The sequence below is a fragment of the Anolis sagrei genome, chromosome 2 (assembly GCF_037176765.1).
Source record: "Anolis sagrei isolate rAnoSag1 chromosome 2, rAnoSag1.mat, whole genome shotgun sequence".
Taxonomy (NCBI): Eukaryota; Metazoa; Chordata; class Lepidosauria; order Squamata; family Dactyloidae; genus Anolis; species Anolis sagrei.
This window is the reverse complement of record NC_090022.1, coordinates 8,531,068-8,552,978: the sequence shown is the minus strand read 5'-3', so window position 1 is coordinate 8,552,978 and position 21,911 is coordinate 8,531,068. Positions and strand designations below refer to the sequence as shown.

General features: G+C 45.4%; 2 protein-coding genes across 2 annotated transcripts in view; both read right to left on the bottom strand.

Moving 5' to 3' along the window:
* Positions 1–10,148: 10,148 nt before the first annotated feature.
* Positions 10,149–21,911, bottom strand: part of LOC132765972 (zinc finger protein 271-like) — a 57,112-nt gene continuing 45,349 nt past the window's right edge. The window contains exons 5-6 of the mRNA XM_067465210.1: positions 15,585–15,705; positions 10,149–12,393 (exon numbers count right to left, since the gene is read on the bottom strand). Of these exons, the coding sequence (XP_067321311.1) occupies positions 10,802–12,393; positions 15,585–15,705 (1,713 nt within the window). The 3' untranslated portion in view covers positions 10,149–10,801. The remainder of the gene's footprint in view (positions 12,394–15,584; positions 15,706–21,911) is intronic.
* LOC132765791 (zinc finger and SCAN domain-containing protein 30-like) lies at positions 19,155–21,908 on the bottom strand. The gene is made up of 2 exons (XM_067465593.1): positions 21,481–21,908; positions 19,155–19,262 (listed from the first exon to the last, which is right to left on the bottom strand). The coding sequence occupies exons 1-2, from the start codon at positions 21,892–21,894 to the stop codon at positions 19,155–19,157; spliced, it is 522 nt and encodes a 173-aa protein (XP_067321694.1). The 5' UTR covers positions 21,895–21,908.

Below are 21,911 nucleotides of genomic sequence, written 5' to 3'. Positions count from 1 at the left end.
AAGAGTTCTTTCATGGTGAAACCCTAACCCCTTACCCAAAACCTGAACTGTACCGCAAGCCTAAGCCTAACCCCTTACGCTAACCCAAACCCTTAACCTTACCCTTATTTATTTATTTATTTCACAGTTTTCTATACCGAGCTTCTCAACCTCATTGAGGGACTCAGCCCGGTTTCCAGCCATAAAAACATATACACTCATTAAAATATCATATAGATATTTTAACCCTAAATCGTTCGCCAACGCAAACCCTAAACCTTGCCCTAACCCTTACGCTAACCCAAACCCTAAACCTTACCGTAACCCTAAACCATAACCCCTAAACCCTTACTGTAACCCAAACCCTAAACCTTACCCTAACCCTAAACCATAACCCAGGCATGGGGAACCTTCGGCCCTCCAGGTGTGGTGGACTTCAACTCCCACAATTCCTTGAGGCCAAGGTAAGCCTTTGGGGCGAATGCCGAGCCTCAAGGAATTGTGGGAGTTGAAGTCCACCACACCTGGAGGGCCGAAGGTTCCTGACCCCTGCCATAACCCCTAAACCATAACCCCTAAACCCTTACTGTAACCCAAACCCTAAACCTTACCCTAACCATAGCCCCTAACCCTTACCGTAACCCAAACCCTAAATCTTGTCCTAATCCTTACCCTAAGCGTCCTCTCCTAACTATCCTTCCCTCGCTCTCCCTGCTCTCACTCCGTCCCCTCTCTTTCCTTATTCACAGCCAACTTTGCGGGATCTCTGTAACTCTCTGAGCTTCCGGACCCAGCTATCATACTATCATCACTGGTTCTGTGGCTGCTGGGGCAAGGTGAGGAAGCCGGCCCTGGCCGATCCAACCAGTGGATCGGCCAGGGCCAGCTTCCCCATCTCGCACTAGCACCTTTGCAGCGCTGCCCTGGGCTTCCACAGGGCTCCGTGGTTGTTGGGGCAAGGTGGGGAAGCCGGCAGGCTCTGCCCCTGAATCGACCAGGGCTGGCTTCCCCACCTTCCCCAGCAGCCATGGAGCCAAGCGGAGGCCTGGGCAGCCTTATAAAGGCTGCTGGGGCGAGGTGGGGAAGACGGCCCTGGCCAATCCAGGGGTGGAGCCTGCCACCGATTGGTGGCAGAAGAAGCCCTCGTTGGACGAGTAAGATGGTCTTCCATTATGGATTTCCTTGTGGGTCCGTATGTGGCTGTGGAGCCCTATTCTTGCTCTGCATCTTCTTCCGCAGTGAGGGCATTGGTTTCCAGGTGGAAGGCGGTCATGGTCGGGGTTGGCTTGACGCGCCTTCCTCCTGGCACGTTTCTCTCTTTCACCCTCCACTCATGCCTCCTCAAATTCTGCAGCACTGCTGGTCACAGCTGTCCTCCAGTTGGAGCGCTCAAGGGCCAGGGCTTCCCAGTTCTCAGTGTCTATGCCAGAGATTTTAAGGTTGGCTTTGAGCCCATCTTTAAATCTCTTTTCCTGCCCACCAACATTCCGTTTTCCATTCTTAAGTTCGGAGTAGAGCAACTGCTTTGGGAGACGGTGGTCAGGCATCCGGACAACGTGGCCGGCCCAGCGGAGTTGATGTTGTTGGTTTGTTTTTTTCTTGGAAGATGCCTGTGCGTGGGTTTTTTTAATGTGTGGAGGTCAGTGCACAACTGATCAACACACAGACTTCACAGAGTGAGGTTCCACTGGTGATGTAGTTTAACACAATGACCGTGGCTTCTCAGTCTGTTGCAGCCTTCTTCCGCCTTCGCAGCCGTTGTAACATGTACCATGTTATCCTCCGCCTGCTCCGCCGTTGAGGTCTTTGGGTCTTCGGACTGGAATGTAACCCCTCGCGATAAGAGGGACCACCAAACGCAGCAGCATTGCCCAAACACGAATCAAGGAACATGAAAGGCACTGCAGACTACTTCAATCAGAGAAGTCAGCCACAGCAGAGCTCCTGATGAACCAGCCTGGACACAGCAAATTATTTGAGAACACAGAAACGCTGGACCACTCTCACAACCACCATGTCAGGCTACACAGAGAATCCCTTGAAATCCACAAGCATGTGGACAATTTCAACAGAAAGGAAGAAATCATGAAAATGAACAAAATCTGGCTACCAGTATAAAAAAAACCCAAATTATAACAGTAAATAAAGAACAAAACTCAAACACAGGAAACTCCAGAGAAGAAACAATTATGAATAGCTAATCACCTTTCAACAAAGAATTCCCCCAGGCAGTAACAGAGTACACCTAAAAACTGCCAGGCCATTAAGGGTGGCCAATTGAAACATCCACACCTGCCTCCAACAGACAAAGAGTTCTTCCTCCCATCCTGGACTTTCAACAGATATATAAACCTAATTTTCCTAGTTTCCAATAGACCTCACAACCTCTGAGGATGCTTGCCATAGATGCAGGCAAAATGTCAGGGGAGAATGCTTCTAGAACAGGGGTCCCCAAACTTTTTGAACAGGGGGCCAGATTACTGTCCTTCTGACCATTGGAGGGCCGAACTATAGTTTGTTTTTTTTTTTTAAAAAAAAAACAATGACCAAATTCCTATGCACACTGCACATGTCCTATTTTGCTACTGTTATGAATCGTAATGTAAATATCTGATATGCAGGATGTATTTTTATTGTTACAATCTGAACATAAAGCATAGTGATTAATCACAAAAACAATATGTAATATACATTGTGAAATATTTATTTCCAGTTACAAATAAATGAAATTTTGATTTCAAGCATGTCCCAGCATGTGTAACAGTCATAGAATCATAGAATCATAGAATCAAAGAGTTGGAAGAGACCTCATGGGCCATCCAGTCCAACCCCATTCTGCCAAGAAGCAGGAATATTGCATTCAAATCACCCCTGACAGATGGCCATCCAGCCTCTGTTTCAAAGCTTCCAAAGAAGGAGCCTCCACCACACTCCGGGGCAGAGAGTTCCACTGCTGAACGGCTCTCACAGTCAGGAAGTTCTTCCTAATGTTCAGATGGAATTTCCTCTCTTGTAGTTTGAAGCCATTGTTCTGCGTCCTAGTCTCCAAGGAAGCAGAAAACAAGCTTGCTCCCTCCTCCTCCCTGTGGCTTCCTCTCACATATTTATACATGGCTATCATATCCCCTCTCAGCCTTCTCTTCTTCAGGCTAAACATGCCCAGCTCCCCAAGCCGCTCCTCATAGGGCTTGTTCTCCAGACCCTTGATCATTTTAGTCATCCTCCTCTGGACACATTCCAGCTTGTCAATATCTCTCTTGAATTGTGGTGCCCAGAATTGGACACAATATTCCAGATGTGGTCTAACCAAAGCAGAATAGAGGGGTAGCATTACTTCCTTAGATCTAGACACTAGATCTAATATAACAGCAGGGAATCCATGAATATGTTTACTGTTCAGCCTACAGTGAGGACAAAACTACATACTTTGTTTGTAACTTGGGGACTGCCTGTCCAGGTTGGGTCACAGGGGTCACAGAGACGACTGTACAGAGGAATAATACCTGGCAAAGTCAATGAAAGATTAAATGTCTCTGATCTGGAATGCTATGCAGGGCCAGTTCTGGTTAGTATTTGGATGGGAAGCCACAAATGAATAGCAGGTGCTCTATTTCAGAGAAAGAAACTGACAAAACTATTTTTGAGTATTTCCTCTCAAAGAAAACCCTATTAAATTCATGGGGCCGCCATAAATAAAAGGAGAACTCTACACACACCCAACCATGGGCTGCTGAAAGCAATATAGGAATACATAGAAGAAGATAGCTTTAGCATTTCTGAAAATAAAATAGTTCCGATGAAAATGAGGGGGAAAATTATATTTTCTGTCGTTTTGAAAGTGGTTTTTTTGGAATATGTAAGCATGAGTCCCCTTTCAGGGGGAGAAGGGCAGGGTATAAGTATAGGAAATAAATCTATATAAATAAAAATGTAATGTTCATTTGTGGGATTAACAGAAATCAAAAGCCACTGGACACTTAACTACCCAATGTATGTCCTTCACTCAAAAAAAATTGATTTCGACATTTGGGAGTTGTAGTTCCTGGGATTTATAATCAAAGAACATTCTGAACCCCAACCCCCCCCCCCCCCCGCCAACGATGGAATGGAACCAAACTTGGCACACAGTTCTCCCATGACCAACAAAAAATACTGGGTTTGGTGGGCAGTGTCCTTTGGTTTGGGAGTTGTAGTTCACCTACATCCAGAGATCACTGTGGACTCAAACAATGTTGGATCTGGACCAAACTTGGCCGGACCAGGCTTCCCCCTCTTTCCTTCCTTCCTTCCTTCATTCCCCTTCCCCCTTTCTCTCCCCTTCCCCTTCCTTCTCCTTTCCTCTCCCTCCTTCCCTCCCTTTCCTTCTTTCTTCCTTCTCTCCGTGGGGACACCGGGCCAGGCGACGCCTCCGCTTGTTCTCCTGGTGTTGCAATCCAGAGTAGAGAACGAGGCCTAAGATAACTATCCACCACACTTGGCTGTGAAAAAAATCCTTTTTTATTGAAGAAAAATGGTTACAAAATAAAGGAAAAATGCAAGTCAAAAGCCACAGCAAAATCAGCAAACATGAATTTAAATGGACAAAGCAAAACCAAAAGCCTCACTGGGAAATACTTGAATCTGTTAGCAATCCACTAACCGTACTTGACATCCTAGAAATCTTTCCATACTATGGCCATGGAACCGGGAGAACTGCCAAGGTCTTCATCAATTCTGAAACGATGCCTGAACTGAGGGAATCAGCCTGGCGTAGTGCAATTAAAACTCAAGAATCGGTTCCGTGAACCGCCCTTCTGTTTTGAAGCCAATGTTTTTAATTCTTGAATTCGGGAGGATCGATGCAAACTGAGTGTTTTATTTCTGTCTTCCCAAATTTGGCTCCTTCTGTTGTCATTACAGTTAACAGGTGCAGAAGGGAGGGAAAGTTCAAGGTCTCCCTCTGCAACATTCTCATTAACACTGGTACTTTCATTTTCCAAATCTACAGAAGTTCCTTCCTCACTAATTTCAGGAACATTGGCATTTTCCAAACCTACAGCAGATTCTTCCTCACTAATTTCAGGAGCATTGGCATCAAAAGGTACATTTCCACTAGCATCAGTAAATATACTTTCATTAGCATCAGGAGGAACAAACAGAGAATCAGGTTCAAGTTCAAACTCAGGCTGAACCCCAACACCTGGCGTGGCTGGGAGGGAAGCAGGAGGCGCCTCGTGGCTGTTGTCGAGCTCTTTTTGTGGGGCCCTCCCAGTGAGGGAGATCCTTGAAGACCGCTAATGGGGTCTTTGGCCTTGGTGAGCAGCCAGCGAGAGCCAATCCAAAGCGCAGGAATATTAAGAATTAATCTCACCAGAGGCTGAAGAGGTATCCAGTGACCGAAGCGTTTATTGTGATTCAGCTGAGATCAGATGCGTTACAGGGATAATTCCACCATAAGCATACGGTACAGAGGTTTTCCAGCATTTTTATACACTCAGAACAAAGGAAAATCAGTTGAAACTCCCGCCCGCCCTCCCTCAGCTGGCTTCGCCCTGATTGGCTGGCCCTGGAACAGCTGGGAGGAGGCTTGGCCGCATGTCCCGCCTCTCCTCCAATCGGCGAGTGTTGCTGCTTCCAGGGGGCCAATCGGAGCCTTCCTAGCGCCTCCGAAGATGGTCCAATCAGCAGCCAGGAGGCGGGACTCAGTTTGACAGCTTAGGGGAGGCGGGACGCCCAGGAGGCGTCCGCCAGCTGATTCCTGAGCCTTTGTTTGTCAACGGGGTGACAGACAGAAGAAACAAAAGAGTTTCCTGGTCTGTTGATGAGATCTGGAGGAAATATGAAAAGGGGCTGATGATGGTATTTGGATCTCAAAACTCTGTAAACAGGGGAGCCCTGTAGACAAAGGAGCTGCACAAACACCAAAAGTTGAGTTAATCAGTCTTTTACCGGAGTTTTTGTTGACCTATCTCTCAGCTCATTGTCTGCTCTGAAAACGAGCCTCGAGATTAGGATCAACCACGGCCCATGCAGATGCAAATATGGATGGATTTACTTTGGAGGAAATAGGATTTCCTCTTGGCAGTAACCTCAGGTCACATTCCTTTTGGGGCAAAGTTCAGAGGGAGAAAAGGTGGGGAAGAGGGTCAGGGTACATTTCACATGATAGACTTCCATTATATACATTTCATCATGCTTCATATCCTTCATACATTCCATAAATGAATCCCCATCCCCAACCCAGCAAAGTTTATTAAAGACAACAATAATAAATGTATTTCATTCTTGTTGGAATCATAGTCTCCTTGGTGAAGGCGCATGTAGGCAGAGGCTGCTTGTCCCTCCAAGCTAGCCTGGTCTGAGGTTTGTGTCCAAAAGTGTGGCTGAAAACAGTCCGGGATGTGGAGCAGAAAGTCAATTAGAGAGGGCAAGCAAGAGAGTTCAAAGGGGGGCTTCCGGGTTGCGATCTGTGAAGCAGTGTCCTTTGGGAAACTACATTTCCCTGATCAGGGGCCAGGGTCCAGTGCACAAGCCAGAGAATTCACAGAGAGGAAACAGGAACCCAGTTATGTGTGCTGGGTCAGGAAGCAACAGAATCCATTGTCCGGCCCTTGGCGAACTACAAATACTTGGGGGGGGGGGGAAGATGCTCCGCATCATGGCCACGGAGAACAAGAGAGCGCAGCAGAAGAAGATCTGCGGCCATGAAGCGCCTCCTGTTCCCCTCGCAGCCGTGCCAGGAGAACAAGCGGAGGGCCGGGGAAGGGAAGGAAGGAAAGAAGAAGGAAAGGAAGGGAGGGAAGGAGGGAGGGGAAAAGAGAAGGAAGGGAAAGGGGAGTGAAAGGGGCAAGGGGAAGGAAGGAAGGAAGGAAAGAGGGAGAGGCCTGGTCCGGCGCAACCCCGCCTGAAGCTGCTCCAGAGGTAGAAAACAGCGAGGGGCTTTGCGCCAGCCCAGCCCAGGCTGCACGGGCCGGATAAATGCCCTTGGTGGGCCGCATCCGGCCCACGGGCCTGAGTTTGGGGACCCCTGTTCTAGAACATGGCCATACAGGCCAAAAAACCTACAACAATCCCGTGATTCCAGCCAGGGAAGCCTTAGACCAGGGGTCCTCAAACTAAGGCCCGGGGGCCGGATGCGGCCCTCCAAGGTCATTTACCTGGCCCTTGCGCAGGGTCAACCTAAGTCTGAAACTTCTTGAAAGCACACAACAACAACAATCCTATCTCATCAGCCAAAAGCAGGCCCACACATCCTTGTTGTTGTTCATTCGTTCAGTCGTCTCCGACTCTTCGTGACCTCATGGACCAGCCCACGCCAGAGCTCCCTGTCGGCCGTTACCACCCCCAGCTCCCTCAAGGTCAGTCCAGTCACTTCAAGGATGCCATCCATCCATCTTGCCCTTGGTCGGCCCCTCTTCCTTTTGCCTTCCACTTTCCCCAGCATAATTGTCTTCTCTAGGCTTTGCTGTCTCCTCATGATGTGGCCAAAGTACTTCAACTTTGTCTCTAGTATCTTTCCCTCCAGTGAGCAGTCGGACTTTATTTCCTGGAGGATGGACTGGTTGGATCTTCTCGCAGTCCAAGGCACTCTCAGCACTTTCCTCCAGCACCATAGTTCAAAAGCATCTCTCTTCCTTCGCTCAGCCTTCCCTAAGGTCCAGCTCTCACATCCGTAGGTTACTACAGGGAATACCATGGCTTTGACTAGGCAATGGATCTTTGTTGCCAGTCTGATGTCTCTACTCTTCACTATTTTATCGAGACTGGACATTGCTCTCCTCCCAAGAAGGAAGCGTCTTCTGATTTCCTGGCTACAGTCTGCATCTGCAGTAAGGACCCTGCCTTAGACAATACGTTATATAGACAGACACAGAGGCAATTTAACATTCCAGCTTTCCGGCTTCGATTCCGACCACAGTAGGAGCTGCTGCTTCACTGTCCACTTGTGATACCGAGTCCTTGATGGATTGCTTCCTCATTCTTACGCACACTGCTGGAAGGTTTTATGGTATCGTAAATTAGTTAAATTACCCTCCCCCATAAAGTGGTACCGAAATTTCCCACTTAACAGATGCAACTGTCTTTTGGGCTGCATTGGTCAACAGCAAGCTAGATTATTAATGGTCAGGAGCTCACTCCGACCCAGGCTGGCTTCAAACTCATGATCTCTCAGTGAGTTGTGATTTAATGCAGCTGGCTACTAACTAGCTGTACTAACATGCATTGTTTTCTATAATTTTTATTTCAACGATATGAGGAACGGGGAAGGGAAGAAGAAAGGAGACAGAACTGGAGTAAACAGAGAAACTGCACAGAGGCACAATGGGGGCTGCATGTGTTTAAATAATTTTTTAAACAATGGGATTTTGTGACTCCAAAACTATGAATACAGGTGGAGTTTGGGGGTGATTGCCCTTGGAATCTGGGAGGTGTACTTTACCTGCATCCAGAGAAATTGTGACCCCCATCGACAATGGACCACAAAAGGTGGCAAACATTCAATGCCAAAAAACAGTAGAAATAAATCTGTAACAGATTTTCTATCATATTTATTTATTTATTTATTTATTATTCAAATTTATATGCCGCCACTCCCCTGGGCTCAGAGCGGCTTACAAGAACAGGCTAAAATCTAACACAATTTAAAACAATTTAAAAACAACAATATCAAAGATCAAAGGCCCGTCGAAACAGGTATGTCTTACATGCCCTACGGAAAGCTGGTAAGTCCCGCAAGGCACGGACTTCAGGTGGCAGAGTATTCCAGAGTGATGGTGCCACTGCTGTGAAGGCTCTGCGTCTGGTTGCTGTTAGACGCAAGGTCTTGACACTGGGAATTTCCAACAAAACTTGGTCCTCAGAACGGAGGGATCTCTGGGGTTGGTAGGGGGGTGAGGCGGTCCCTCAGGTACATCGGGCCCAGACCATGCAAGGCCTTAAAGGTGAGTGCCATCACTTTGAAAGTGGTTCGGTGCTCAATTGGTAACCAATGCAGCTGCAGTAAGATTGGTGTGATGTGGCATCTCATCGGAATTCCCACAAGAAGACGAGTAGCTGCATTTTGTACCAACTTGAGCTTCCGGATCACTGACAGAGGAAGGCCAGTGTAAAGGGTGTTACAGTAGTCCAGTCTTGAGATGACCGTGGCCTGGATCACCGTAGCTAGGTCGTCCCTGAACAGGGAGGGGGCCAGCCGTCTAGCCTGCCGCAGATGAAAAAAGGCGGTTCTGCTAACAGTGGAGACCTGGGCCTCCATTGTCAGCAGAGGGTCCAAAAGGACTCCCAGACTCTTTACCAATGATGATGGGCGTAGCGCCTCGCCATCCAGGGTAGGCAGCTGGATATCCTCACTGCTCGGTCGACCCAGCCATAGGATCTCCGTCTTTGCTGGATTCACCCTCAACCTGCTGGCACGCTGCCATCCAGTAACGGCCTCGAGGCACTGATGGAAATAATCGGGTACAGAGTCCGGTCTGCCCTCCATCCTCAGCACCAGCTGAGTGTCATCAGCGTACTGGTAACACTCAAGCCCAAAACCTCGAACCAGCTGAGCAAGTGGTCGCATATAGATGTTAAACAACCGAAGGGAGAGAATGCCCCCCTGAGGAACCCCACAAGATAGAGGGGACCTCTCAGAGACCAAACCTCCCCTCTCTACTCGCTGTCCACGGTTGTGAAGGAAGGAGGACAGCCAATTTAAAGATGTCCCCCTGACTCCATCAACAGCAAGGCGATGGGTCAAAAGATTGTGGTCGACTGTGTCAAATGCTACTGTGAGATTAAATAACACAAGCAGCGCCGATCCGCCCTGGTCAAGCTGGCATCGAAGGCGATCCGTGATGGAGACCAGCAGAGTCTCTGTCCCATGTCCTGCACGGAAGCCAGACTGGAAGGGATCTAGTCCGGCTGTGTCGTCTAAGAATTGCTGCAACTGCTCTGCTGCTGCCCTCTCAATCACCTACAATCAAAGAGCATTCTGAACGCTACCAATGATAGAATTGGGCCAAACTTCCCACACAGAACTCCCATGACCACAGAAAATACTGTGTATTTGGCGACCCTTCTGACACCGCTTCACAACTCCCCCAGGGGCCCCAACTCTCAGGTTGAGAAACACTTTAGACTTTAGCAAATATTTAATTTTATTAATTTTATTCAATTAATATCCAAACATACAGAATTAACTTCAGGATAAACTAATTCTCACCTATATATTTTAACGCCATGTATATTTTGAGATTGAATACAAACACAGCTGTAATAAATCTTCTAATTATATGTTATAGATAGGACAAGAAATATTCACAGTAACCATTACACATGGATTGATAGAAAAAAAATATCCGTTATGTTTTATTAGATCGTACTTAAAAGAAAACGCAGCCTCACATATGTAGAATTGCAGGATACACAGGGCTGTCAGTCATGAATCGAACCCATTCCCACACTTCTCATCAAACTTTTCAATTAATAGTATTGTTCACCCTGAATATACATGACAGGAAATAGTTGCAGTAACCAGTAATGTGTGAATGGATAAAAATACCCTCAAAATCCTTTCTTTAGTTCTCAAAATATCATTTATGCTTAATGAGATATTACATAAAAGAAATTTGATCAGGTTATTATTTCCCTCAAAAGCCACAGCATTTTATCTCAGAGTTTCTATGACAAATAATCACGCATTTACCCCATTTCTTCCGTTTGGGTTGACAATTAAAAAAAGAAAGTTTGTATTTCAACTGCAGCTCTTTCCACACTCTGTTTTTTCTCTCTGCTGTAAGTCACCTGGTGACAAACAACATGTGACTAGTATCTGAAACTCTTTCTACACACTGAGCATTTAAATGGCCTTTCTCCTTGTGTGAATTCCCTTTTGACTGAAGCTCTTCCTGCACTCCAGGCATTTAAATATCTTTTCTCCTGTGTGAGTTGTCTGGTGACGAAACAGGGATCCCTTCTGACTGAAGCTCTTTCCACAATCAAAGCATTTAATTGGCTTCTCTCCTGTGTGAGTTGCCTGATGATGGATAAGGCCGCTCTTCTGACTGAAGCTCTTTCCACACTGCAAACATTTAAATGGCCTTTCTCCTGTGTGAGTTGCCTGATGACTAATAAGGTTGCTCTTTTGACTGAAGATCTTTTCACACTGCAAACATTTAAATGGCTTCTCTCCTGTGTGAGTTGCCTGATGACTAACAAGGCTGCTCTTGCGACTGAAGCTCTTTTCACACTGCAAACATTTAAATGGCTTCTCTCCTGTGTGAGTTGCCTGATGATGGATAAGGCTGCTCTTGTGACTGAAGCTCTTTTCACACTGCAAACATTTAAATGGCTTTTCTCCTGTGTGAGTTGCCTGATGACTAATAAGGTTGCATTTGTGACTGAAGTTCTTTTCACACTGCAAACATTTAAATGGCTTCTCTCCTGTGTGAGTTGCCTGATGACAAATAAGCTTGCTCTTGTGACTGAAGCTCTTTTCACACTGCAAACATTTAAATGGCCTCTCTCCTGCATGATTTGCCTGATGACTAATAAGGTATCTCTTTTGACTGAAGCTCTTTTCACATTGCAAACATTTAAATGGCTTTTCTCCTGTGTGAGTTGCCTGATGACTAATAAGGTTGCATTTGTGACTGAAGTTCTTTCCACACTGCAAACATTTAAATGGCTTTTCTCCTGTGTGAGTTGCCTGATGACTAATAAGGCTGCCCTTGTGACTGAAGCTGTTTTCACACTGCAAACATTTAAATGGCTTCTCTCCTGTGTGAATTGCCTGATGACTAATAAGGTTTTTCTTTTGACTGAAGCTCTTTTCACACCGCAAGCATTTAAATGGCTTCTCTCCTGTGTGAGTTGCCTGATGATGGATAAGGCTGCTCTTTTGACTGAAGTTCTTTCTGCACTGCAAACATTTAAATGGCTTCTCTCCTGTGTGAGTTGCCCGATGACTAATAAGGTTGCATTTGTGACTGAAGTTCTTTCCACACTGCAAACATTTAAATGGCTTCTCTCCTGTGTGAGTTGCCCGATGACGAATAAGGTTGCTCTTTTGACTGAAGCTCTTTTCACACTGCAAGCACTTAAATGGCTTCTCTCCTGTATGAGTTGCCTGATGATGGATAAGGCTGCTCTTGTGACTGAAGCTCTTTTCACACTGCAAGCATTTAAATGGCTTCTCTACTGAGTGAATTGATTGATTACTAATAAGGATGTGCTTGTGACTGAAGTTTTTTTCACAGTGCAAGCATATAAAGAGCTTCTCTCCTGTGTGAGTTGCCTGGTTACTAATAAAGTTTCTTTTGTGACTGAAGCTCTTTTCACACTTTAAGCATTTAAATGGATTCTCTCCTGAGTGGGTTTCTTGAGAAAAGGTGGGTGCTTCCTTCCTATTGAGATTCCTTCCATCTTCCAAAGATTTAAATTGTGTCTTCTCTATTTACATAGTTCGAGAACAAGGGAAGTGTGACCATGTGTTGAAAATAAAAAGTTGTATTAAAGTTAAAATGTATACAAATTGCAACATGTATTTAGTCAAGACAGTCCTTTCCCAACACCCTTTCCAACACTGGCTGTTAAGTAAAAAAAAATCTGTTTTGTTTTTGCTCTAAATATTATACCAGGATATAAGTCTCGAATTAAATCATAACTCTACCAGGACTAGGGAAAATAGAACTGTTTTCTTTAGCCCTAGTTTCTCTTGAATCCCCTGTACTCCTGGCACAAGAAAGGTAAAAACCCTCGATCTTCTTCATACGACAAAGATATGTGACCTTAATTTCATGGCATCAGGCAACAGAACAAACATCCACATTCAGATAAAAAGTCAGAATAAAGTTGCCATTTTAAAAAGCACCAAATGAAGATGCATACAACTGGAGTTTGACATTCTCTCTGTTTTGACACTCCCTAGATTACTGATTAAATTATATTTCTCCTAATTTAACCCCTGAGGAGAGGCAGATAAGAATTATTATTATTATCATTATTATTATTATTATGTGCTACCACCGCTCCACTGGCTGCCAATTTGTTTCCAGACACAATTCAAATTTCTGGTTATGATCTATAAAGTCCTTAATGGCTCAGGTCCAGGCTATTTGACTCATGTACCTGCTTGTACAAACCTACCTGGGCCTTACAATCCTCAAGAGAAGCCCTCGTCTCACTCCCACACCATCACAAGCATTGCTGGTGGATGGAAAATAAATATCGGCCTAAATTTCATACAATATGGCAACTCCAGCAAAGTGCCAGTTCTTTTTTTAAGCTGCCACCCATGTGGGATATGGAATGCGCTTATTTTCTATGGCTTCAGAGGAAGATATCTAAAACACTGGATGAGTTTTAGAACTTGTAAATGTATTTGGTTAACTACAAGCATAATGGAGCTTTACCCAGAGATGACACGATCCCTGAATAGTCCATGTTTTTTGAGCACCCCTACTGATTTTCTCTATTTGGGAATTAGTGAGGCATGTGGTAATACCTATTTAATATAGCTAGCTTCACAAGTGTGGACTGGTATATATTGTATTTGTTTTGGTACAGCCGCACCAGGAGTTCCAGCTTATCTTGCTATTTGTTCGTTGCTGCATGTATTTTGAAGTTCTGTGCCTTTGCAGTTAGATGGCTCTCCTTACTTTGCACTTATTGGGTCAATTGCTTGCCAGTTATCCTTGGGTTCCCTGGTTCCCCCCCCCCCCCTTTTTGGGCTTTGGTAGGGAAGTGAGCCATTTTGTTAGTTTCGTTTCAGCCAGGTTAACCAATGTATAGGATGTGTGCAACTTCCCCTGTACAAAGGCTTCAACCTTTAAGAATTCCAGGGTCACAGAAACTCTAACAGAATCTCCAGGGAAAGAGTTTCCAGGAAGACAGCCTTAAGGTCTAAAGAACTCCAGCTGGAGAACATCCATTGCCTTGCTGGTAGGTCCTCTCAGCGCTCGAGAAGCAGTTCGGCCTGGCAGCAGAGCCCAGACCAGTGAGGGTTGGATTTTAGTTAGCCTTGGGAGAAGTTAAAAAGGGGGTTTTCCTTTCAAGAAAAGTTATTGAAGATAGTGCCTGTCCCCTGTGGGCCAAATTGAAAAAACTAATTCTTTATCAAGAAAGCCTTGAAGTACCTGTTTGTTTGTTTGATTCATTAATAAAAGACTTTGTTGTATTTTTCAAGCCATATAAAGATTCTTTTGTAGTGGAAATCTCTGAGAACTTCTTCTTAGGCCCCTGGCTTCCCGCTGGGCAAAGGTTACACATCCTATATTTAAAGCCAACCAAATACAGGCCCAGCGGTGACAGAACGGTATTACTTTTTGTGTATGGAGAAATCAATATATACATAAATACATAATGTCAGGAGAAACGTCAGGAGAAAATGCCTCTAGAACAGTGGTTCTCAACCTGTGGGTCCCCAGGTGTTTTGGCCCACAGCTCCCAGAAATCCCAGCCAGTTTACCAGCTGTTAGGATTTCTGGGAGTTGAAGGCTAAAACATCTGGGGGCCCACAGGTTGAGAACCACTGCTCTAGAACATGGCCATATAGCCCGGAGAAACCTACAACAACCCAATAATAATAATAATAATAATAATAATAATAATAATAATTTGCTGCCATCGCTCCTCTGGTTGCCAATTTGTTTGTAGAATCAATTCATAGAATCATAGAATCATAGAATCAAAGAGTTGGAAGAGACCTCATGGGCCATCCAGTCCAACCCCCTGCCAAGAAGCAGGAATATTGCATTCAAATCACCCCTGACAAATGGCCATCCAGCCTCTGCTTAAAAGCTTCCAAAGAAGGAGCCTCCACCACACTCCGGGGCAGAGAGTTCCACTGCTGAACGGCTCTCACAGTCAGGAAGTTCTTCCTAATGTTCAGATGGAATCTCCTCTCTTGTAGTTTGAAGCCAATGTTCCGCGTCCTAGTCTCCAAGGAAGCAGAAAACAAGCTTGCTCCCTCCTCCCTGTGGCTTCCTCTCACATATTTATACATGGCTATCATATCTCCTCTCAGCCTTCTCTTCTTCAGGCTAAACATGCCCAGTTCCCTAAGCCGCTCCTCATAGGGCTTGTTCTCCAGACCCTTGATCATTTTAGTCGCCCTCCTCTGGACACATTCCAGCTTGTCAATATCTCTCTTGAATTGTGGTGCCCAGAATTGGACACAATATTCCAGATGTGGTCTTACCAAAGCAGAATAGAGGGGTAGCATGACTTCCTTAGATCTGGACACTATGCTCCTATTGATGCAGGCCAAAATCCCATTGCCTTTTTTTGCCGCCACATCACATTGTTGGCTCATGTTTAACTTGTTGTCCACGAGGACTCCAAGATCTTTTTCACACTTACTGCTCTCGAGCCAGGCATCCCCCATTCTTGAGAAAATAATAATAATAATAATAATAATAATAATAATAATAATAATAATAATTTCCTGCCATCGCTCCTCTGGTTGCCAATTTGTTTGTAGAACCAATTCAAATTGGTGGTTACGACCTATACAGACTTAAATGGCTCAGGTTCAGGCTATTCTACTGATTCTATCTCCTTGTATAAGAGATCTGAAACACTGGATAATATTTGGAACTTGTAAACGGATTTGGTTAACTACAAGCATAATGGCGCTTTACCCAGAGATAACACCATCTCTAAATTCTCCTCCAAGACTTGCTGGTATAAGGCTTTCTGGCTTGGATCCAAGAGGGCCCACTCCTCCTCCGAGAAATCCACAGACACGTCTTCAAAAGTCACCTGAAGGGGGAAAAAAGTTATCTGCGAGGAGAAAATGCCACCCAAGTGGGTGGGGAAAACAGGCTATTTGTGATTTACGTCTTTGAATAAGTTAATCAATGGAAAACATGTAGAAGATTCATTGAGAGTCAGGGCAATATTCAAGGGACAAGAGACTGGGCTTCCCCTCCCCTCCAGGGATCCTGCTGCCTACCTGATCCGGTCCCGCAGAATCTCCTCTTAGGAAAGAATCAGGAAAGGTTGTGCTACTCTCACTTGGCCGTGTTTCACCTCCTGTGAAAGAGAGGAAAGACGTCAGGGAGGGCAAGATCAGTCCGTTTCCCAGGCTGCTCCACAGTTCCTTCCCTCTGAAGCCCGTCACTCTCCCTTTGCCCCTCCTTGAATTTTGGTCCCAGGTCTTTAATGTGGACTGTTTTGTTTTATGGGGGTCTTGTGACCTATTCCCAGAAAACGTAGAGCAGTGGTTCTGAACCTTCCTAATGCCACGACCCCTGAATACTAGGCCTGGGTAACAACGGAAAAAATTGTTTCTAAAATCGATTCGTTTTTTGGGGTTTTTTGCGTTTCAATATTTAAAAGAATTCCGAAAATTTCCTTAAAAAAAGTTTGATATTTACGAAATTTCGTAAATGGTAAAAAAATTACAAAACAATAACGAAACAATAACGAATCAATTCGTTAATGGCGGCCGCGATCACGCAATACGCTAAAAAAACTTCTGAAGCTTCCCTCTCCCTCTGTTGTTGACTGTTGGTGTGATATTATAATTTTTTTTCACTAATTAAACAAAAAACAACTATAAAACTTGCCCCAGACATGCGGAAATAATAACGAAACGACCTCAAACCAATAACGAAACGAATACATAACGAAATGCGAAGCATTTACGAAACAAATTGAAAAATTCGTTTCGTTTTTAAGCTGCTCCAGAATGGTTCGTTATCGCTTCGTTAACAAAAAAAATAACAAATTTTTAACGAATTACGAATTAACGAAACGAAACCGCCCAGCCCTACTGAATACACTTCCTCATGCTTTGGTGACCCCCCAACCATAAAATGAGATTTGTTGCTACTTCATAACTGCCTGCTCTCGATCCCGCCTGCTTCTCAAGCTCGGCTGGCGGGGACGAGAGATAGGGCCTTCTCGGTGGTGGCTCCTCGGCTGTGGAACGCCCTTCCTACGGACATTAGACTAGCACCATCTCTAATGGTATTCCGCAAAAAGGTGAAGACCTGGATGTTTGTGCAGGCGTTTGAGTAATTTAGAGCAATCTGGTAATGGAACATAGGAATGGAACAATGGACGACGAACCTGGACTACGCTTGGATGATGAGAAGATTGGGTACGGTTGTTTTTTGTAATAATTGTGCATTGTAATTGCTTATTGGTAATTTATGGATAACGTGTTAAGTCAATTGTTATATGTTGTATGGAACCACTGCTGTTTCTACTGTTTTTACTGTTTGTGAACCGCCGTGAGTCGCCTTCGGGCTTGAGATACAGCGGTATAGAAGCAAAGTAAATAAATAAATAAATAAATAAATTTTGCTGCTGTTATGAATCGTAATGTAAATATCTGATATGCAGGATGTATTTTCATTCACTGGACCAAATTTGGCACAAATACCCAATATACCCAAATTTGGATACTGGTGGGATTGGGGGAAGGTATTAATTTTGCCTGTGGGAGATTTAGTTGCTGGGATTTATAGTTCACCTACAATCAAAGAGCATTCTGAACTCCACCAATGACGGAATTGAGTCAAACTTAGCACATAGAACTCCCATGACCATCAGAAAATACTGGAAGGGTTTGGTCGACATTAACCTTGAGTTTTGGAGTTGTAGTTCACCTACGTCCCGAGAGCACTGTGAATTCAAACAATGATGGATCTGGACCAAACTTGGCACGAATTCCCAATATGCCCAAAAGTGAACACTGATTGTGTTCAAAAGTTATTTGAATGCAATATTCCTGCTTCTTGGCAGAATGGGGTTGGACTGGATGGCCCATGAGGTCTCTTCCAACTCTTTGATTCTATGATGGAGTTTGGGGAAAACAGACCTTGGCATTTGGGAGTTGTAGTTTCTGGGATTTATAGTTCACCTACAATCAAAGAGCATTCTGAACCCTACCAACGACTGAATTGGGCCAAACTTCCCACACAGAGCCCCCGGTGGCGCAGTGGGTTATAGCACTGAGCTGCTGAGCTTGTTGATCGAAAGGTTGCAGGTTCGATTCCGGGGAGTGGCGTGAGCTTCCGCTGTCAGCCCTAGCTTCTGCCAACCTAGCAGTTCGAAAACATGCAAATGTGAGTAGATCAATAGGTACCGTTCCGGTGGGAAGGTAACTTTGCTCCATGCAGTCATGCCGGCCACATGACCTTGGAGGTGTCTACGGACAACGCTGGCTCTTCGGCTTAGAAATGGAGATGAGCACCACACCCCAGAGTCAGACATGACTGGACTTAATGTCAGGGGACTGCCTTTACCTTTACCTCCCAAACAGAACCTCCATGTCCAACAGAAAATACTGTGTTTTCAGGATGGTCTTTGATGACCCCTCTGACACCCCCTCGCGACCCCTCCAGGGGTCCCGACCCCCAGGTTGAGAAGCACTGACGTAGAGGGTTGACTGCATTCGTTTCTGTATTTGTGCCAATGTAGCCAAGAGAACATTCACCGCCATAAGTATCCAGATAGAAGCAAAAGAAAGTACAGTATATTCTGGCGTATAAGACTACTTTTTAACTCAAGAAAATCTTCTCAAAAGTCAGGGGTCGTCTTATACGCGGGTGTAGTCTTATGCATGGGAGTCGTCTTAACTCTATATTTTAACTGGAAAAGTTGGGGGTCGTCTTATACGCCCAGTCGTCTTATATGCCGGAATATACGGTAGTAGTTTTGAAAGTGGCGCAAATACGTATTGTGGAGAAATGTCTCCTGTCAACAGCGTTCTCAAGTTCCCTGGCTTCCCAATGTTTTTTTTTAATTCTCGCAGCTCAGACATTTCTTGTCTACTCAAGAGGAGGTGAGCATGCACGAAGGGCCCTATGAGGAGTGGCTTGAAGAGCTGGGTATGTTTGCCTGCAGAAGAGAGGCTGAGAGGAGACATGCATATATATGTGAAGGGAAGTCATAGGAAGGAGGGAGCAAGCTTGTTTTCTGCTGCCCTGGAGACTAGGACACGAAGGGAAAGGAGATTCCACCTGAAAATTTGGAAGAACTTCCTAACTGTGAGAGCTGTTCAGCAGTGGAACTCTCTGCTCCAGAGTTTGGAGGAGGCTCCTTCTTTGGAGGCTTTTAAACAGAGGCTGGATGGCATTCTGTCAGGGATGCTCTGAATGGGATTTTCCTGCTTCTTGGCAGAATGGGGTTGGACTGGATGGCCCATGAGGACTCTTCCAACTCAATGATTCTATTATTTTATCACCACTCCCCATCCCTTACTTACCAACTGTGGTATGTTCTCCATTTCCAGTCTGGGCGACGCACATGGTGTCTGAAGGAGACTCCTCCACCTGGTTGGTCTCATTCACAAAAGAGTCCTGCACCTGAACAAGCAGCACATATCACAAAGACAGATTAGAAAAGGAGGGAGGGCTCTCTTTCTGCAACCTGTTCCAGACCGCTTGGATTGTGGTTGGGACCCAAGACTGGTTTCCTTCATTCTGTAGAAGAATCCGTCTTTCCTCGATTTTGGTGTGCGAATTCTGCCTTCGTTTGGGCATTACACTCTGCTTCAGGACTAGGTCTGAAGTGGAAGGGCTACTAATGTGATAAAGAAAGTATTTTGGACTTTGGGTCAACCTTAGAGGGGATCTCAGGCTGAGTAACCTAAGTCTGTATATCTGTGCTTTCAGGTCCCTGTTGAGTTATCTCTACCTGTGAATAACATACAGTTTCTTAAGGAAAGAATATTCAGAAGTGGTTCAGCCAGTTGCTTCTTCTGAAATGCACACCATTGGAATTCTCAATACGTTCCTTTTAATCTCCCAAGTTTACCATCCTATAACTTCAGATCATTATACCTGGTTATACCAACCTGGGGAATGGAGATGACCGGGGGGGGGGGGGGGGTGCAAAGGGGACAATCGTGGCACTCCAAGTCTCATTTCCAGGGTGAACACACCTGGATCACCCTTTCCTAATGTCCTCCTTTCCTAATGGTTCTCTGAACTCGTTCCAACTTATTTCGATTATTCTTAAAGTTAGCTACCTGGCAGTGAATATGATAACCCCGGCCTGAGGAGTTCAGAAGAGTTTTACACTATGCTTCAAAGCACTTATTCTTGGTTCTTTGAAACTACAAGATTACTAACCGGTGCTTCTTAGAGCTGTAGCAAACTAGGATTTTGCGAGACCAAACTAAGCCAGCACGAGCAATGCTCCGCCTCTTTCTCCGCCTATTTCACTTTGCTAGGGCAGCGTTGCGAGCATACGCTCGTGCCACAGCAAACTACAGGAAGCTTGCGCTCGGTCTTGCTCCGAAGCCCCGCCTTTTTTCCCCCTGAGGCTGCTCTCTCTCTTGCTAGCGTGCCTGTTTTCCATTGCAGAGGGCAGGGATGCGAGCGTACGCTCACAGTTGAATTCTGCCAACTGCGAGAGTACACTCGCATCGCTTCCCTAGCAAGAGAAAACAGGCACACTAGCAAGAGAGAGAGCAGCCTCGGGGAAAAAAGGCGGGGCTTCGGAGCTCGCTCGAGCACAAGCTCGCTCTCGCTTCCAGTAGTTTGCTACGGCTCTTACAGGGAGCGGTCAACCCTCCTGTTTAAGGAGCTCCACTGGCTGCCGTTCATTTTCCGGTCCCAATTCAAGGTGCAGGTTTTTACCTACAAAGCCCTGAATGGTTTGGGACCAGCCTATCTGCGTGACCGCATTTCTGTGTACGAACCCACACGTTCTCTTCGATCATCTGGAGGGGCCCTGCTCACGCTCCCACCTTCTTCGCAGGTGCAATTGGTGGGGACGAGGGAAAGGGCCTTCTCGGTGGTGGCCCCTCGACTCTGGAATTCACTCAGACATGCCCCAATGTTGGCAGTCTTTAGGAGGAGCCTGAAAACGTGGTTGTTCCAGTGTGCCTTCCCAGAATAAGGAAAACTCTTAGCAATATGTCCTCACATGCACTTTAATATTGACAGGGTTGTCTGTGTGCCCTCATCTCTCTCTGAAAACCCTATTTTAATTTGCCTTACCTTGTTCATGCCCAGGACTTTTTTTATTTTACATTTGAATTATTACATTTGGCCCAGCCATAGGTTTTTAAATGCTGTATTGAAGGAGGCTTCAAGAGTCTCTGAGTGAAAGAAAGTAAGGGGCTTTGAATGAAATTAACAGCAAAAGAGAGACATACCCTTTCTCTGTAGAAAAAGAGCAATACGGAAGAAAATGTTTTTAAGATGTGACATATAGAGGTACTTTTCAGACACAGGATGTGTTGTGGTTAACTTCAAAGGTTGTTTATTGAAGCGCAGAGGCAGCATGTACAAGAAGGTGCTTTCCATCAAAAGGTCGGGTCTCTTAACAGTATGTTGTGATATGTTATTGTTATTGCTTATTGTGTATTTTCTGTTTTGAGTTTATTTTAATTTTTTTGTATTGATTATTGTTATTGGTTTTGTTTATTGATGTGCTGTGGGCTTGGCCTCATGTAAGCTGCACCGAGTCCCTTGGGGAGATGGTAGCGGGGTACAAATAAAGTTATTATTATTATTATTATTATTATTATTATTATTATTATTCTCTCTCACACACCCACACAGACACACACACCTGGGGCTTCTCCTGCTTCCTCTCCTCTTCCTGACTCAGGAGGAATCCTTCAGCCAAGGCCACGGCCTGGGAGCTGGTCTCTGCCCCACATTCCCTCACCCAGCGCTCCATCTCCACAGGAAGGATGGCCAGGAACTGCTCCAGGATTAATAAGTCTAGCATCTCTGCCTTTGAGTGTCGCTGGGGCTTCAGCCACAGGCGGCAGAGAGAGTGGAGGCGGCTGCAGACCTCTCGGGGCCCCAAGGCCTCCTGGTAGGTGAACTGCCTGAAGCTCTGGCACTGAAGGTCTGAGTGGAGTAGACTGCTCTCCTGGTCTTTCCTCCAAGGGTCCTCCCATAGTGTTCTATTGTTCTCTGCCTCAGCAGCAGAAGAAAATACTTCTAACTGGGTGACAGCTGGCTCTTGCCCTTCCATCTTGGTTCTGCGCTTCT